The 19,974-nt window shown below is 41.5% G+C and overlaps 1 protein-coding gene across 1 annotated transcript in view; it reads left to right on the forward strand.

Moving 5' to 3' along the window:
* The first annotated feature begins 3,973 nt into the window (after nucleotides 1-3,973).
* C2H3orf20 (chromosome 2 C3orf20 homolog) overlaps nucleotides 3,974-19,974 on the forward strand; it is a 64,829-nt gene continuing 48,828 nt past the window's right edge. Inside the window, exons 1-5 of the mRNA XM_032208743.1 lie at nucleotides 3,974-4,572; nucleotides 7,460-7,567; nucleotides 12,841-12,969; nucleotides 14,762-14,864; nucleotides 17,788-17,979. Coding sequence (XP_032064634.1) covers nucleotides 3,975-4,572; nucleotides 7,460-7,567; nucleotides 12,841-12,969; nucleotides 14,762-14,864; nucleotides 17,788-17,979 — 1,130 coding nt within the window. The 5' untranslated portion in view covers nucleotide 3,974. The remainder of the gene's footprint in view (nucleotides 4,573-7,459; nucleotides 7,568-12,840; nucleotides 12,970-14,761; nucleotides 14,865-17,787; nucleotides 17,980-19,974) is intronic.

Below are 19,974 nucleotides of genomic sequence, written 5' to 3' on the forward strand. Positions count from 1 at the left end.
GGTGGTATTTTATCCCGTGCCTTCGAATGATCTCGCCCAGCGGTTTCATGTATATGTTAAATAGCAGGGGGGACAGAACCGAACCCTGCGGCACCCCATAGGTTAGGGGCCTCGGGGACGATCTCTCCCTCCCCACCAACACCGACTGCGACCTGTCCGAGAGGTAGGAGGAGAACCACTGTAAAACAGTGCCGCCCACCCCCACCTCCCGCAGTCGTCGCAGAAGGATACCATGGTCGATGGTATCGAAAGCCGCTGAGAGGTCGAGGAGAACCAGGATGGACGCATAGCCTCCATCTCTGGCTCTCCAGAGATCATCGGTCAATGCGACCAAAGCGGTTTCAGTGCTGTAACCGGGCCTGAAGCCAGACTGGAAGGGGTCAAGGTAGTTAGCTTCCTCCAAGGTACGCTGAAGCTGTAAGGCCACCACCTTCTCAACAACCTTCCCCAGAAAGGGGAGGTTGGAGACTGGACGATAGTTGTTAAGAACTGCTGGATCCAAGGACGGTTTCTTCAGGAGGGGCCTCACCACCGCCGCCTTAAGCGCGGTGGGGAGGTATCCCTCCCGAAGAGAGGCGGTAACAACCGCCTGGATCCAGCCTCGTGTCACCTCTCTGCTGTTGGCAGTCAGCCAAGAGGGACACGGGTCCAGTATGCAGGTGGAGGAACTCACAGCTCGCATAGCCTTGTCCACATCCCCGGAGGCAACATCCTGAAACTCAACCCAGAGATGGTCTACCAAGTTATTCCCCTGTGTCCCGGCTGGATCTGCAGGGGTGGAGTCCAGTTCCGATCGAAACCGAGCAATTTTGTCCGCCAAGAACTGACTATATTCCTCAGCCTTACCCTGCAGGGGGTTCCCCGTCTCCCTCCTATTTAGGAGGGAGCGGGTTATCCTGAACAGGGCGGCTGGGCGAGACTCGGCGGACGCTACCAAGGAGGCAATGTGTGATCTTTTGGCGGTTCTCAATGCCCAAATATACTCCTTGGTGCAAGCTGTCAACAGTGCTCGGTTCGATACGGACCTGTCGGATCTCCACCGGTGCTCTAGGCGTCTCCTCCGGCGCTTTATCTCGCGGAGCTCCTCGGTGAACCAAGGGGGTCTCCGCGAGCCGCTGACCCGGAGGGGCCGTAGTGGCGCAATTCGGTCTAGAGACTCTGATGCCGCCGAGTGCCAGGCCGCAGCAATAGTCTCCGCCGAACTGTGGGCGAGAGCATCTGGAATGACCCCAAGCTCCGTCTGGAACCTAACAGGGTCCATCAGTCGCCTGGGGCGGAACCACCTGGTCGGTTCCTCCTCCCTACGGTGGGGGTTTGGCCTCCGGAAGTCTAGCCTCAGTAGGTAGTGGTCTGACCACGACAGGGGAATGATCTCATTTCCCCTCAGACCAAGATCATAACTCCACTGCTCCGAGAGGAATACGAGGTCGAGTGTATGTCCTGCCAAGTGGGTAGGGCCTCGAATTACCTGGGTCAGGCCCATGGCTGTCATGGAAGCCATGAACTCCTGCGCTCCATCAGAGCGTTCACCGAGCGAAGGCAGATTGAAGTCCCCCAGAACCATCAGTCTAGGGAACTCAACTGCCAGCTCGGCTATTGACTCGAGGAGCGCAGGGAGGGCCGCTGCAACGCAGTTGGGAGGCAGGTACGTTAGCAGCAAACCCGCTTGACCCTTGAGGTCCAACTTCACTAGCAGGGACTCACACCCGACAAGCTCCGGAGCAGGGATCCTACGAGGAGCTAAAGACTCCCGGACTACAATAGCCACACCGCCACCCCTTCCCTGGGCTCTCGGCTGATGAAGCACCTGAAACCCGTCTGGGCACAGCTCTACGAGGGGGACTCCTCCCTCCGTGCCCAGCCATGTTTCAGTAATACATGCCAGGTCTGCCCCCTCGTCTACAATCAAGTCCCGGACGAGGGGAGCCTTATGGATAACAGACCTGGCATTTAGCGACAGCAGCCTGAGACCAGGGTCCTGATTGCTCACGCCATCTGACCTTGGAGTGGGACTCATAGGGCCGGAAGGAGGGATCTCTGCAATATAGCGAACCCTCCTTCCCCTATAATGGCCAGCCCTAAAGTCCCCGCCATATCTGCCTCTCCCTGTTATGACCGCAATGCTCCGACTCTCTCCCGTGGGCATAATTCCCCCAACCACCCCCATGGCCCCCGCTTGCCCCGCCAGGTCCTCCGAATCATTCATACTCAAACTCTCACACAAGCAGTCCTCACTGATAGAATTAAAACACAAATACAGCTAAATAAAAATAAAAGTGAGATCATTCATACAACCAGACAATCCCATGCACTCAACATACCAGTTAAAATTAGAAAATGATAGGGTTGCGCAGGTTCAAGATAGTATTAAGTTCGTAATAGTCCAACGTAATAATCCACCCTCTCCTGAGGGGGGGGGGGTCACACCCTAATGGGGGGCTCCACTCTTCTCCTTCTGCTATGCCCCAAAGAAAAGTCCACAGCCGGAAGGTCAAAGTTCGATAATATACAAGGCAGTCGTGTGTAATAAAGGGGAGGCAGAAATGCCTGATGTTTATAAGCAAGAATTGTTCAGTCTTATTTCCCTTAAAGTCCCAGAGAGAATCAGCGGACCACATAGGAGAAAGTCTCTTTCCTAGGGTTATATAATGTCCATAGTCTGGTGGGCCAAGATCTAGGGCTGGCCCCAGCTGCTCAAGGCAAAGGCAAAGGGGGGGAAAGCGATGGTTTTCTTGATACCCAAACCTTGTCCCTACTGCTGCCATTATCTGTTGTTCCCAATATTCCTAATAACAAGGAATGATGATTCAGGCAGCTGCGATGGTAAATGGGACAAGGCTGGGGGGGGGAGGGGCGTCCGGACCTTCTTCCTCCTCCTCAGATCGAAACGTCCTACTCAAAGCTCCATCTTCTGTCTTCCGTTCAGTCCCCTAGCCAAGCAGGCAACGGCCCAGGGACCCTAGGAGTAGACAGGCAGCTGGCAGCAGAGTCAGCAAGATAACGGGAGGAGGATGTCCGGGGGGGGGGGGCTACGAGCTGGTAAACGCAGCCAATCACCCCAACCACCCCAACCACAACTCCCAATAGTCCTTAACAGGTTAGTCTTCGCCTTCAAGATGGTTAGATGGTAAAATAATTAATTATTTCTTGATAAGAAATGGGTAATGCCCATTAGTAGCAAAGAGCTGCTGACAATCGTAACTCTCTACTGCCACCTCATGGTCATCTGGATTTTTGCCATCCAGATCTGGTAATCAAGAGTGTAAAAAGTCAGCATTTGTTAGAAGCCACCACAACATTGCTGATTCTTTTGACTGAATTAATATTATTATATTATGCTGGGGACAGAACAATGAACTGTATATGAAAAGGTCTTGTCTTTACTTTGTACCCAGATTACAATCAATCTTGGTCTGAACCTGTGTTAGTTTAGATGGGTGTTTTTGCCTACACTGCGGGATATTTGCCTCTGTCCAGAACACATATCCCTTAGTTATGGCATTCTTCTTTTCCTAAATTCTTCTTATACTCAGGTTTTTTTTTCTTAATAAAACTTTACTGACTCACTCCTTTATATCTTAAAAACTCTGTTCTACTCCAATCCTTACCTCTTTAAAACCTCCTTATTGTAGTTTGGCTAATGCTGAATCTCTGAGCAAGTAATGAATTCCATGTAGCTCCCAATATGGTATATTTTGAAGATGTGGAGCATGCTGGTTGATGCGAAGTAATCTGGATATGCCCAGTATGGAAGGAAGACCATTTGGGGAATTTTCTTTGTACTCTGTTGAATTCTTTATACCGAAGATAGGATATTAAAGAATGAACACATTTTAAAAGAGACAGATTAGCACACCATTCACTTATGAAATGATATGTTATTCCTAAAGGTGACGGCACAGAAATATTTCTTATACATTGTTCTCCTTATTTAGATGTTGTTACATCAATGATGAAATGAATGAACTGGTGATATGAATGACCAAAAGTCTGACATAAAAAGTAGTCCAAAGGCTGATCTAAAGGATGAACATAAATCTGAACATAAGAACGATCTTAAGAGTGAGCCGAAATCTGAACCGAAAAGTGAACCGAAGGCTGAAGCAAAAGGTGAACAAAAAGCTGAGCCAAAAGATGAGCTGAAAGATGAGCAAAAGACGGATGAATATAAAAACCTTGATTTTGAGCAAATGAAAGCCAAGGCCCCAAAGCTCTTGGCTCATATGGTACGCATGCTTATCACATGGCAAAAAATGGGCTTCCATGTGCCACGAGGTGTCAGGAACATATTTGAGTTTACCTGGGACGAGCTCATAGAGATAGCACCAAGAAAATCTTTCGCTGGTTTATATTGTCCAATTGTCAAATTCCTCCCCTATGACGAGGCTGAGCTGGCCCAGGCAACTGTATCAAGAATTCAAAAGGTGGGTGCTACACCCTCAGCGAGGACAGCTAATTATATGGTTTCCCTTGAAAGTCAGCCGATGCTCATGAAATTCCAAAAACGGTCTATACATCTCCTGACAGAACTTCTGAAGTTAAAGATGAAGATAATGATTGATTCCGTTGCTGGTGAGACTCCTTAGTTAAGAGTTTGTTTGTCTGCCATAACCGATGGAATTCTATTTGGAGAACTTGAACCTATGCAGCCAAGAGGTTCATCGGCGTTGGTATATGTGGGAGGACTAAAAGCAGGGCATCAAGTGTCGATAGTTCCATGCAGTTAGAGGGGAAATAAGAGCTGTTACTAATGACAAGGAGTGCTGTTAAAACATGAATTATACATACATACACTGTCTCTTTGCACTTCTACCATCGGGCAGAAGACATCAAAGTATAGCCAGCCAAACAAATAAATTTAAAAATAGTTTCTATCTTTGGCCTGTCAGACTTTTAAATACAACCACAATCACTCCATGCACATGCGGAAACGTATGGCTAGTTTTTTTCTTTTTCTTTCTTTTTTTGTTTCTGCTATAATTTTGCACCAGTGAGGCTAAAACCAATTTCGTTGTATTTATTTTGTACAATGACAATAAAGACTATACTAATACTAATACTAATACTAATACTAATACTAATACTAATACTAATACTAATACTAATACTAATACTAATACTAATACTAATACACACACACACACACACACACACACATACACACAGGATTCATGTTGAAGGAGCTAGTTCAGATCATACTGGAGTGTGGACTGGAAATTTTTTTCAGGAGCCCTGTGCAACATTTTGGGATTCGGATAAAAAAAAAATTCTAGGAGTGGAGAGATGAGTTAATAATGACAACAGCATAGCAAATAGTAACAACACTGTTGTATGAAGGTAAATGCAAGGTTAATTTGGCAGCTATGTCTCTTACTCTGGCACCAATTCAGAATGATGTAAGAAACATTGGCTTTACTCTGAATAGGTTTTGCAAGTTCAGTAATCTTATTTTGAAATCAAATCTGATTATATCATATCTTGTAATTATTATGCCCACTGTGGGATTCCTTGCAAAAATTGATAGTTTCATCAGAATTACAAAATGAATCTCACAAAGGAAGCTCTACCCCTTGTCTGTTGTGCAGGTGATACCACAGGATAGACAGACAGACAGACTGATATATATATATAGAGAGAGATATATATAGAGAGAGACATAGAAATACAGACACAGACCCACATAATGACACGTTCAGAGACATAGAGACACAGACACACACACACTAGGGTAAAAAAATAATAAAAATAAGAGATAGTTTCAGAATAATTTTTGGTTGCCTCAGGAAAGACCCTCTGTAGCATATTCATCAATAGTCCTCAGTAATGAGGGTTAGGAACTTGGTTTATTAAGGAAAGTAAAAACAACAATATTTGTTCTTGAAGCAAGAAATTATATTGAGATACATATGCATATGCATGTACACACACAATATAGATAGATAGGAAAGTAGGTATAGATATAGATGTGTGTACACACACACACACACACACAAACACACACACACACACACACACACACACACACACACTAGCTGAGGGTATTTATTTATCCTGGGTATTTATTTATCCCGATCCTGTATTAGACAGGAAAAGCCATTGCTCACTGTGGTGAGAATTAGATATCTAATTGCCCTGGCCAACAGCTTGGGAAAAATTCTACAGGGAACAGCCTTTAAGGTGATTATCTGCATTAGCAGGCACCTTCCCCAACAACTTGCCCTCTTTGCTTGAAGCTGAGGGCCTAGGGGTTTGTTTGTTTGTTTGTTTGTTTTAAAGAACCAATCCCCTTTATCCAGTGGGAGCCCCTTGTGGAGTATTGTGAAGCCATGGCAACTCCATTGTGCTGTACAGTAGAAGCCATTTAAGGCACAACAGGCTATATCCTAACAGAATACTATCACTGTGAAAAGTACTGTAATTCGACACTAGATATAATTCATTCCTTTTCATTTCAGAGTTATGCTGGAATACACACAGCAGTGTTGGGTTGCTCCTGGTCCAGCCCTGTTTGGCCAAAGTGGTAGTAGCAGCGGTGGGAGGCCCCTCCCACCCATCTAGAGGCTTCTGCGCATGCGTAGAAGCATTGTGTGTGCTTGGGAGCGCACCCAAACCAGTAGTAAAAATATTTGCAGCCCACCACACACACACACACACACACACACACACCACACCACACACCAAGGGGTGCTAGAGTGTCTTACCCTCCACAGTATTTTTTTTCCAGAGAGTAAGTCATCTGTGTACCAAGTTTCGTTAAAATTGCTCCAGGTATTCCAGAATTATGCTGGAACACACAGAGACATACGGACACTCCCCCTCCCCGAGGGATATTAAGAGTGTGTTGCCCCCCACAGTATTTTTTCCAGAGAATAAGTCATCTTTATACCAAGTTTGGTTGATATTGCTAGAGGCATTCCAGAGTTATGCTGGAGCACACACACACAGAGGCACACACAGACACACACAGATACACACACAGAGACACCCCCCCCCCAAAGTGGTGTTAGGAGTGTCTTACTCCAACAGTATTTTTTTTCCAGAGGGTAAGTAACCTGTGTACCAAGTTTGGTTAAAATTGCTCGAGGCGTTCCAGAGTTATACTTGAACATACATCCATACATCCTTTTTTACATATTGGGGCGCGGGGGAGAAGAAGAAAGATTCGAGATTCATTCATTCATATTCATATATACACAAACACATACAATTGAAGGTACTCCTACCTCCTCTTTTCCTCAGAACAACTGTCATCTTGGGCTGAGAAAAATGACTGGCCCAAAGTCAGCCAGCTTTCATGCTTAAGGGAGGCATAGAATTCACCCTCTCCTGGTTTCTTGGCCAGCACCTTCACCATTACAACAAATTAGATTTCATTATGCTGATTATGCTTTTCTGTGTAGATTTCTGTTTGTAAGATCTGAATGATCACTGGAATATATGGTCGTTCTTTCATTCTTAGGTCCCAATGCTGACGAGCTTGCAAAACGATTCCTGGAAACTGGTCAACAGCTAAGCCCCAAAACCCGGGAGGAAGCAGCGGAGCTTATGAAAGAACCCAGAAGGAAAGGTCAGAGAAGAAATGGACTCACAATGCATTTGGACCCCTGGAATTTATCACCTGCTATTTCTGTTGTAGTTCAGTACTTTCCTTTCTAGAAACTTGAGCAGTGGTGGGATTCAGCCAGTTCGCACCACTTTGGGAGAACCGGTTGTTAACTTTCTGAGCAGTTTGGTGAACTGGTTGTTGGAAGAAATCATTAGGGCAGAGTACCGGTTGTTACATTATTTGAATCCCACCACTGAACCTGAGTTGGAAATGATAGTACAAATGGTACCAAGATATCTCTCAAAACCCCCAGAAGAGTTCTGATTCTTTAACTGGTTGGCAGGTGCAGTCAGCTTGTTATTGTCATCAGTTTTAAAACTTTCGTGCCCTGCCCAGCTTTGCTATGCTCCTCCGAAAGCTAAACTCTAGTGATTCAGGAACACAGATTGATAGTAAAGCCTCACAATGGTGCACATTGTGCAAAATGAGGTTACAAAATACTCCACAGAGGAAATGGTCTATATTGTCTCACTGCTGAGGAGGGGTGACATTTTAATGATCCTTCACATAAACACTAGGAATGTGTAATGGATTTGCCAGGGCCTAGATAATGAGAAAAGACAAGATAATTTGGAGTGTTTCCTTAGAGCGCTTTCAAATGCCGTAAATGCAGTTTGGAATGCCCTGGAAGGGGAAGGTTAATCCTCACCTCCCTCGGTGTCACTACAGTTCTAAGCAGAATAATTCTTTTCCCACTTTTAAAATAAATTCAGAGACAGGCAATTCACTTTGGATGCCCTGTAGCAGATAGCTTTATAGAGGTAGTTAAAGGCAAGCCACAGAAGACTGGTTTATGTGTGATTATCAGACAGTCATAATACCTAAAAAGAAGACACTTGGAGGATTAACATGAGGGAATTATGTGTGGCTTCCCCCACCCCGGCCCCATCACCACAATCCCCTGTTCTCCCCAACCTTCATACATACTCTCTCGAAGTTTTGACTCAACTATTTTTGTTAGGTATGTCAAATAAGGCTAAATCTCTTCATGTCTAATGGATTTATCCAACTGTAGCCTGGATTATCACGCATGGACACACATGGACCCACCTACAGCACAACAATACACATTTATTTGATTCTATCTGTAGCTCCAGTCTCCTCTCCTTACGTTTTTGGGCTTCTGCCTTGTCCTTAAAGCTGGAGCTTATCACGAATGCCAAAGGTGCAATGAGGTGAAAAATTATTCATAAATGAAACAGTTGCATAAAATAAAATAAAAAAAATGCTATGCCACAGGCACATTTTGCAGGATTGCCCTGGTAATGTGGTGTGCCATGTTACTCTGACCATTTGTAAAATAAAAATTCTTTTGTGGTAAGAGGGTACTTTTGGGGTGTGGGTTTGTGTTATACTTTGACCCTCCATTTTTGTAGGTAAAATTCGGCTTTTTACTTCCTTTCCAGTTTGAAGAATGGCCTATTATTTTTTTCAGTTTACAGTTTTTATTCGTTTATAATATAAAATACAAAAATACAAAAGCAAAGTAGCAAAAATAAGGGAGGGAAAGGGGAACGGAGAAGTGTAGAAAAGAAGGGGGGAAAAAAATGGTGTTCACTTCCGACTCCCTCTGATGCAGTAGAATAAGATAATAACATCAAACCTCAAATTTTTACTTTTATATAATAGTATAAACTACCCATTTCTATAACAACAAATCTAATCAGTGAAACCCAAATTCAACATTTCATTTTTTACCACCTCGAGCACAAAGTCCAGAAGCAGTATTCAAATAGAAACAAAAGTATTTATGGTTTTTTTCTTTGACCAAAGCAGTCAATTTAGCCATCTCTGTAGAATGACCTGCTGGTGTTAATGTGTCTTTATGAGACCATCGTTTCTTCAAATTCCATCTCCTCAGAATTAAACTAGGGAAATAATGCTGGCAGAGTCAATATCTATCTCAAGAGCCCACTAGTAAGTCATACCTGTATTTCATTCATGGAAAACATAAGTAAGCTTTAGTGAGCTCTCAGCTCCATTTTCTGCCTACCTCTCTTTTAGTAAATTTCTGCTGTCAGCCTGAAATGGCTACGTGACAATGCAAAGCAGGGGACTTCCTAGGAAGGGGAGATTCACTTTCACAGAAATTCCTAAGCCAATTCAATGGTGCGTTTCTAATCGATTTATTACCGGTTGGCTGAGAGGGTGTTTTGCGTTGCTGCGCATGCGCAGTTGACTGAAAACTGTTCTGCACATGCACAGAAACATGACGTCGATGGCAGAAGAGACCAGGGAACCGGTTTGGGGGCGTGGCAGCCCTGGATCACTCCTGGTTCCAGCGATCCAGGTCGCCATACCACTACTGGTTTGGCCGAACCGGTCCTAACCGGTAGGAACCCACCACTGCAATTTCACTTCAGATACTTGAGGATTTTCTTTGAGCCCCAATTAAATAGAGAAAGAAATAATGACATAGAAAACCTTCATGGGAGACTTTCAATTCTTTAAAATGATTTTGTCCTTTTAGCTTGAAATTTTCTGGCATTTTCAGGTGGCAACCCACATGTTGCAGCTCTTCCCCTTTAAGATTAAACCTAGAGAAGAAAAAGGTCTGCCGGAGGAGGGGGACATGACTGAGAGAAGACTCTCAGAGCCCTCTCACAGAGAAGAGAGTCAACTCCTCTATTGTTTCCAAAACATGAATGTATAGGACAGTATTATAGGATTTAAATATGAGGGGCAACCTAATTGCTATCATCTTTGCATTACATCCCAGTATGATCCCAGACAATGTGATTTAGCAGCCAGGATTTATGGAGGCATTCAGGGGTATTTCCATGGCAAGGGCTACATTGGACATGAAAGAGGTTGTGCTCCCCAAAGAAGGCTGTGGGTACCGGCCCTAAAAGAAAGTTGAACTTTCTCTTTCTTAAATTAAAACTTAATAGAAGTGTTATGCTTGCTCCCTGCAGTAATCATGTATTTGATCCTCCCCCCCCCCACCTCTGCCCACCTTCTATCACATTAACAGTTACTACTTTCCCAGAAATTTTTAGATGTTTCTACAATATTCACCAAATGTTTGGGCCTTTGAGGTTCAGGGTATCTGGCCCTGGCTTATAGCTTAGCAGCTCTTATGAACTAAGTCACTATTTTTAATACTGTAAAATACGATTCTTTTATGTGAATATATAAGCATTAAAAATAGTGACTTGGTTCTTAGCACGATGTGTGAATGCAGTAGGCCAGGTATCTCAAACCCGTGGGCCAGATGCATCATGTGCTGGCCCTGCCCCAGGGGGAAAAAGTCCCAATATGTCATGTGACGCCGCCATGATGACGCGGGTTTGACACCCTTGCAGTAGGCTGATGGAACCTGTTATTTAGCTGTGTTGCAAATTGTTTCTGTTACATACTGACAGCCAGTATGGTAGATTCCACCAAGGTTCCCCGATCCAGTGGGGAAATACTGAATGGTGATTGTCTAAGATGTTTGACGGCACCCTATATAAAAGGGAATGCTATCAAACAAAAGGTTGCTGGATTGTACATAGTTTGCACTAATAAAGAGTTGTTGTTACTGTTAGCCTGAGTCTGCCTCTTCCATTGACCCAATTTAACAATTTCTATGTAGTTACTCTATTTTAAATTCTGTACCTAATGAGCATATGTTTACTTAACTTATTTTCCCTTACTCCCATATGTTTTCTTTACCTTACTGTATTTTCCTTACATTGGAAAATATTCTCAGTCTGCTAACCTTGGATCTGGATTTTTGCTCTAGAATAATAGTATCACTTTTCAGTGGAATACCTTCAAGCAGAAGTTAGGAAGCTTTCTCCTTAGATACTAAAGATTTCAGTTCTTTTACACAGAATATGAGTTTGGGCAAGATGGCATCCAACTCCCCTCTACTTTAATTGAAAATTTAGCTGTCAGGTCAAAGTTGATTTCTACACCAGAGTCAAGTAGCTCGCACAGCATCAAACACTGAAGGCATGCTTTTCAGGTTCTGAAAGTACCCATGATTCTTTTGTATGAGAGAGGATAATTTTGAAAATATATGAACCTAACTTTCACATAGAAAAATGTGCTATCCTGAAGGACAGTCCTGTGGCTGTATTTTCAGAAAAATCACTGTAACATCATTGGCACACTTTCATTTAATTATGCCTAGAATTGTAACCTGACTAGGCCATTCTATATGTGTCTACTGTGAAATAAATCTCATTGAATTCAGTGGAAAATACACCCAGGTGTGGGACTGTCAGTGTAACTTTAAGATTGCAAGCTTTCTTTTATTCCCTTACTTAAAAGTAAGCTTCACTGAATTCACAGGGAGCTATTTTGGAGTAAATATTGTTCCAAAAGTCATTTTGCTATCTTAGCAAAGTTAGCACCACAGTAGTGGCTAAAATCTTAATGGGCTGTTAAGGGAACGCATACATTTTCTGGCTCTGGGGAATATAATCCATTAGCAGATTTTTAGGAGGAACACATTTAATTATGGCAACACGTTTAATTTGGCTTTTGAAAGGCTATTCTGTTTTGTTTATTTCCCATTCAAGTCTGTCCAATTCTTAGGGACCACCTGGACAAGTCCCTGCAGTTTTCTTAGCAAGGTTTTGTAGAAGTGATTTGCCGTTGCCTTTTTCCTAGAGCTGAGAGGAACTGACTGGCCCAAGGCCACCTAGCTGGCTTTATGCCTAAGATAGGACTAGAGCAGGACTGGAACTCATAGTTTCCCAATTTCTAGCCTGGTGCCTTAACTACTGCACCAAACTGGCTCTCATTCTGTATTGCGGGCCTAATTGGCAAAAGAAAACTTGGGACTGTATTGGTTGGAAACACATGGAAGAGGCCTTCATCATAGACAATGGCTAAAATTATGGTGATGATGTAATTGTTAGGGAGCTGAAAGGTACTATGTGTAATTAATTCTAAAATTACAAGTAAACACAGAACTTCAGCTTTTGTCATTCATTACTGCACTGAATTATCTCATAACCTTTTTTGTTTAATAGAAGGAAATGTTTGATGTCATGCCCCCAGAAAATAAATAATCAGGATCAATGCTATTCTGATTAATCTTCTGGTTTCCTGCTTAAACCACATATCTACAAAAGATTTAAGTTTCTTGAATCATTCCTATGAATTTAGGAATCCAACACTTCCTTTTTTGGATTTTCTTTCTCTTTTCATTAATAGCAATGGTACCAGAGCACACTTTTTATTTCAAAAATAATGTATTTTGCAATTATGACCCACAGTATCTTTTCTACCTACAGGAGGGCGTAGTACAGTCCAAACGGCGCCAGCAATTCCTATAACTTCCACTACCCAACTCATACAGCAAATGTCATTGTCCTGCCTTTGCTTTTCATTGTCATTCAAAGAGGTCAAACCACAAAAGAGCTCAGGTAAGGACCATTGCAAAGATTGCTGAGTAGAAATATAACACGGTACTCCAAGTGGGAAGAGGTAAAATAAGAGATATGCAGGAGAGATATCCGAATGCCATTTTTAAAATATGCATTCAAGATCAATGGGCAGAGAGATAGCTTTTGACAGCTGTTGTGATGGAACTTTGCCTGGGTTCCCAGGAGGGAGGAGCAAGAGACAGTGAAGTTTAGATAGTTTGGTTGGGAGGAAGAGGATCAAGATAGCTCCTCCCTAGACGTTTTTCAGAGTATATATTTAATGTTGAAAGTAATTTGCTTTAATTCGACAAGATTTCTGTCTGTAGGTGAAGAACAATAAGGGAAACTGCTTAGAAGAAACACAGCATGTCTTTCTTGGGGATTTTTTTTTTTTTTGCAACCTGGCAGCTATCCTGTCATCCTTAATACCAGCTATTCTTTGTAATAGCATACTCAGTGAGTTTGAAAGAGCAGGATTGTAAATAGAATAGGGCAACAAAAAGGAAAATATTAACATTAGCCAGACAGAAAATAATCTTTAGGATCAAAGGCTTTGGGGAAGACTTCAAATAACACTGCTGAGGACCACGAATTCAGTGGGATCCACCAGGAAAGGGATCAACAGCATCAACAGCTTGTTACTCACTAGCAGGTGCAAGTGAGTAACAAGCATTTTTAACAAGCATTGCAAGAATATTAAAAAGAGTGCATTGATTGCCTGAAGGTAGCTGACACATTGTTGTTGCTGAATCTCCTATATGTGGCCTCATGAACATCTTCAGCAGCCACAGGTTAACCTGAAAAAATTATTAAATATGATTTTTACAGATACACTAAAAGTCCTAATAAACAATATAGAATAATAAATGATAAGCACAACAAGCCCTGTTAATTCTATTTTCTGTTTGTTTCCTTTAACTTTTTAAGAAGATGGTTAGTTGCTAAATTAAATCTGATAAAGGTTTCATAGAAAAAAGTATTTGGTGACAATATGATTTTATGATCTGTTTAAAGCAAGGTTTGTCAACTTTGGTAATTTTAGGACCAGTGGACTTCAATTCAGTTCTAGGCTGCATAAACAGAGGGATAGAATCAAAATCATGTGAAGTGTTAATACCACTTTATAATGCCTTGGTAAGGCCACACTTGGAATACTGCATCCAGTTTTGGCCGCCACAATGTAGAAAAGATGTGGAGACTCTAGAAAGAGTGCAGAGAAGAGCAACAAAGATGATTAGGGGACTGGAGACTAAAACATATGAAGAACGTTTGCAGGAACTGGGTATGTCTAGTTTAATGAAAAGAAGGACTAGAGGAGATATGATAGCAGTGTTCCAATATCTCAGGGGTTGCCACAAAGAAGAGGGAGTCAAACTGTTCTCCGAGGCACCTGAGGGTAGAACAAGAAGCAATGGGTGGAAACTAATCAAGGAGAGAAGCAAATTAGAACTGAGGAGAAATTTTCTGACAGTTAATCAGTGGAACAACTTGCCTCCAGAAGTTGTGGATGCTCCAACACTGGAAGTTTTTAAGAAGATGTTGGATAACCATTTGTCTAAAGTGGTGTAGGGTTTCCTGCCTGAGCAGGGGGTTGGACTAGAAGACCTCCAAGGTCCCTTCCAACTCTGTTATTCTATTCTATTCTAATTCCCAGAATTCCCCAACCAGCATGAAATGCACACCTCTTAAAGTTGTCAAGATTGGGAAACCTTAATTTAGAGAATAACTCTGAAGAGGTTTTTTTTTAAAAAAAAATCTGTATTTTTCAATATAGGTCAGCTTAAAATCAAAGGTGGTGGCAGCGGCATTGGTCAAGGCAAGGAGTCCATTTTATCTGACAGATTTGATCCATGTCCTGAAGCAAGGGGGAAGCTCCGTGAAATATGCCGCCAAATGTGAGCTTTTTTTCAAACGATTAGAAAAGAAAATGCATTATTTCTACAACAAACAAGCACCAGTGCCTTTCACATATTTGAGTTTCATAGAAATGCTTCAGTTGTATAATAATTTTGTATCTAAACTGACACAGTATGCATCATCCATGAAGCAATATGGAAATGCCAATTGGGATAGGTAACATATTTGAAGGCAGAGAAACGCTTAGAAGGAAATAGTGAAACAACTTGTGGTCAAATCACATGGCCCATCAGCAGGTTGCAGCACTTATATCTTATATATTATATGATAAAGCAATGTAATTTATGGAGCATGGATGGCCTGGAGTGGAGAGGATCCCTATTAGTATGAGGCAAAGAAATAAGCAAGGCTGCTTTCTTGCAGATATGCTTACAAATATTTGTGCATTTATATTGACTTGTTTAATCTGGAGCAAACCAAATGTTTGAAGTTTCAATAAGATGGTTTCTTCCCACTTCCTTAAAAATGACAGTCTAATAAGAATGTCATGGTGGAGCAGTACTGCAGGCTTCTTCAGCTGACTGCCGGCTCTCTTTGGCAGTTTGAATCTCACCAGGCTCAAGGTTGACTCAGTCTCCCATCCTTCCGAGGTCAATAAAATGAGGACTCAGATTGTTGGGAGCAATATTCTGTTTCTGTAAACCACTTGAGAGAGGGCTGGAAAGCACTGTGAAGTTGTATATAAATCTAAATGTGCTAATCATTTGCACCTGATTCTTAATTTTAACTACTTCAGGTAATGTTCAATGCAGGGATGCCACATATAAAATAGCAATAGCAATAGCAGTTAGACTTATATACCACTTCATAGGACTTTCAGCCCTCTCTAAGCGGTTTACAGAGTTAGCATATTGCCCCCCAACAATCCGGGTCCTCATAAAAGTTGTACTTACATTTATTTAAATTACACAGTAGACTACAAAAGTAAATAGTGTGTGATATTTATTATATCATATACCCTTTATCTATCACTGTTGTTAAGATGTAAGTCAAATATGCATATGTTGAAATATGTTTTTAAAAGTCAAAACTGTCAATGAGAAGTACTGACATTTTCATATATATGTAGATGATAGTAATTTCCTTTCTCATTCTTCTAGATACAGGGGTGAGGAGGATTATTACTGCCACTGTAAGGGATCCAGAAAAATGTCAACATCTTGTTTTATAGTTCTTTTTCTGCAAGATTAGGGCTTAGAACAGGACTGGGAGGTCTGTGGTCCACATGCATTCTCCCAGGCCTGAAAAATGGGCCAATTAATTTGGTCAACATAACAGATAAATTCCAAAGTGAGGGTGGGATGGAAGCAGGTAGCTGTCTCCAAAGGAGATTTTTTTTTAAAAAAATATATATTATTACATCTTAACTTTGGCTGTTTTTTTGACATTTTGCAGAAATGATTGACATGTGAACAGAGTGCAAAGCCTCTGAGAGGTGAACTGTCAAATTCTCATACTTATCCCCCCTAAACACAGAAGAAAGTATACTTGATTGTAGCAGTAAATACACACATGCAGCCCCAAATCAATCTAAAAATGGAAATTTGGGGCCAGTTTTGGACACATAAGAGGTTTTTAGGGAGAGGTGGGAGCAGTTTTTCCTCTCAAAAATACCTCATACTTTATTCCAACTATTAAAACATCTTGAAGTTCTATATAAGGGCCTGCAAAAATGGGAGTTTGAGTCATTGTAAAACTTCCAGTCATTCAAAGAACTCAGTAGTTTGCCCCTCAGAGAATTATTGCTATGATTTCTACCCTGAACCTGTCACAATAATTGCTATGAAATTTCCAAGTGCCTCTACAATCTGCTGAGTTATTGTCCCAATCATTCAAATATTGATCTAGGGTGATTTCTCCCTTTCTAACCATCACATACCTTTCAACCATGAAAAAAAATACTAAGAAAAGCATAGGGTTGCAACATTGCCAGCATCCTATCCTGTTATTGTCCCAGCTTACAGGGGCTTTTAAATACAAACATAAGGAATTACAAGTCATAGTAAGGGTATAGTATTGATTGACTCACCTTTCAATTTTGAAATCCACAGAAATGAATTGATCACAGATGCTTTTGACTTGTTTCCAAGAGATTGGGGAATAGAAATGATGTAATATGGAAATTCCTTCTATCTCTTTCCAATTACTATTACAGTTAGCTAATTACAGTTTATTGCTCTGGTGGCTGTGTATGTTAGGAAAGAATTTCTACTTAATCTCCATTTTCTATGACTGTCAAACTAAAATAATAATATTGGAATTATTATTTTATATTTTCAGCTTCTGATCAAGTAACAGATGCTCTCTTTTCCTTGCCTTTCAGTGCTGACACATAGCGTCAGTTTAACTTCCATATGTAATTATGCAAGCAACTTTCATATCTGTCTTTAAAGCCTATTAATTGTCATCGGATTATAGCTTGGGCCTTAGACATGTAAATAATAGCATCATGTAGTGATCCAAATTGAAAGGAGAAAAGAAGATTTGGATCATGTGGAGTGTGCATATAGCATCCTTCAGGAACACCTTAAACCAATTCATGTTTCCCCAAAAGTGTACATTAGTGGTGAAGTATAGTGATGCAAATGGAGAAAAATATATTGCTGCTTTAAAGTGTTTCTAGGAGATACTACATGCATGTCCCTGTATCACAATTTGCCCTTTGCATCTGGCTCTGTGCACAGGAAAGTATATGAACTGTGTTTCAGTCTTTAATTTCCTAAAAAGCTCAGATTCTACTCTCTGCCAGAGCTAATCTCCAGAGCAGGAGTGTTGTTGTTGTTAAACAAAATACCCTCAAAACTCTTAACTTGCTCAATATGGTGTTATTTGAAGTTCTGATTCTTACTCCTTATCACTATATCTATCATGAAGCAGTACCATTATTTCTTTTTCTTTTAGAGAACATGAGAAGTCTGTAGCCAGAGCAAAGGGCCACGTGAGACCCCTAATACTGAAGAATTATGCAACTGTGCACAAGTCACCATCTCAGGCCTTGAGAAGAGCTTCCCTGTCTCAATTAGCCGCTGAGATCAGACGTTCAAAAATGAAAAAGTTATTCTTTTCCATTCCTAATGGAACATCACTGATTTAGTATCCTTATTTTGCCAGGGAGAAAATTGGTGGGTTATTGTTACACTTACTAAAAAGCCTGTTAGAAGTATGCAGTGTTGAAGGCATGTGGACAGCTGCTCATCCATTTGTTCTCTTGGTCTAGCTGCCATCTTCATATGACTTCCAGGCATTTGAGTGCTGCTATTTCAAAGCCTTCATTGAATAGGAACTTCTCACCTTGTTCTGAGGTTGTGGCCTAGTCATGACTGCTCTACTAGGGTGTAATGCTTTAAATATCTATCATTTAAAAGTACCTGAAATTGGAGCAGTCCTAAATCAGTTTCACTTGACTCTCAAGATATTGGTATGTACCTTATCTAAAATGTACCAGATCACCTGGATTTATTTATCAGGTACAATTAGTACACTCAGAACTGTTCTATTTTTCAAAACTGTAATATTTCTGAAAGAGCATTAAGGCCAAACACCTGCCCAGAGTTGTGCATGCTATGCAATTAAGAGAATTCTTACTCTTAATTACACCTTAATAGTCCTGGTCTGCCTCTTCCTCGGGTATTGGTTGAAGGAACTGATTGGATTATTCAAACCCCTGTGGTCTCTGACCACAGGGGTTTGAAAAAGCTGGTTCCCCACTTCTTTTGTGGATCTGCTACCAGATGTGGCGGAGCAATGGAAGAAGTGAGGGGGGACAGCTGCTCAGTCCAGAATAGAATCAAAATCAAAATCAAAAGGACCCAATTTCCCTGCTGCAAAAGCAGAATGGACCTGGAAGATAGTGTCCCAGAACCAGAGGGGAAGAGTTGGTGGTCATCTCAACTTTTACCATCCAAATCCAGTAACCCAACTCTACCACCACCCTTGTAACTACCTGGAGTTTAATTTTCTAAACCCAAGAAAGTGATAGTTATTAGTGCCACTAAAGTCATGTGTAGTTCAGTCTTAAAGGGTATGTTGGAACAAGCTGTGAGTCTGTGCTGGCACTCCCATGACTAAATATTATCCATTCTGTTTCACGCAACAGGAGTCTAGAATTAAACTCTACAAATCCTTTGCATTCTCTCTCTCCCTCCTTCCCCCTTTTTAATTTCCTTGACATCCACTTGGCTATGACTTATTTGGAACTATTTCACAGAAGAACATGCTGCATTTGATCTTGTCACTAAACTGGGAATTTTTAAAAAGGCAGCACATTTTTTTCACATCACTATGATGGCTCAAATGACACTTTCTCTTTTAACAACATGATTTAAACAAAGGTCTGGATGGAAAGCCTTTATAACCCCCTTATTAGCGTTCCATATTTTGGCTAATAGATTCATTTGCTGTGATGTCATAGGTTATGAAAATGTGAGAGGGAAATAGTCTCTCAGGCAGGCTATAGGACAGAATGAGCCGTACGGGGCTCCATTAGAAAATATTATGCAGTAATCTAGAAAAGATTTCACTACTTGTAGGTTGACCAGGTTCAGCATGTAGATAAGTGCAATAGTCTTAGGGCATGGGGTGATAACTGGAAGTTGCCCATGAATGTGATTGCATCAGGGTTGCATGAAAGTGTTTTTGCTGATGCAGAGAAGTTTCCAATTCTTCCCTTTCTCCCGGGAAACTCTCTTCCTTTCAGATGATTTCTGAGCACCACAAGCACAGGGGCAACTCTAGGAAAAATTCCATATACAAGTCTCACCTCCAAGCATTATGAAATAATTCCAAGCTATGAAGGAACTGTGTCACCACGTTTGATCTGAAATATCAACGGATGTCAGTTACATTCATTGTCCTCTGTGACTGAGCATTCCCAATGTGGGAAGTTCAGCAAGAAGTCATCCAAGGTTTGCACTTGAGGAAGATCTATAGCACAGTGTTTTTTAAACATTTTTTTTAATCCTTTCACATTATTTTATTAGACTCATATTGAGAATAGTATCACTTTGCAACTTCAAAGGGCCCAAGAATTTTCCATACTGTCTGAACGAATAGCTAAGTAAGCATCATTTTCATGTGTGCTATTACTTG

This window comes from Thamnophis elegans, chromosome 2 (genome assembly GCF_009769535.1).
Source record: "Thamnophis elegans isolate rThaEle1 chromosome 2, rThaEle1.pri, whole genome shotgun sequence".
NCBI lineage: Eukaryota > Metazoa > Chordata > Lepidosauria > Squamata > Colubridae > Thamnophis > Thamnophis elegans.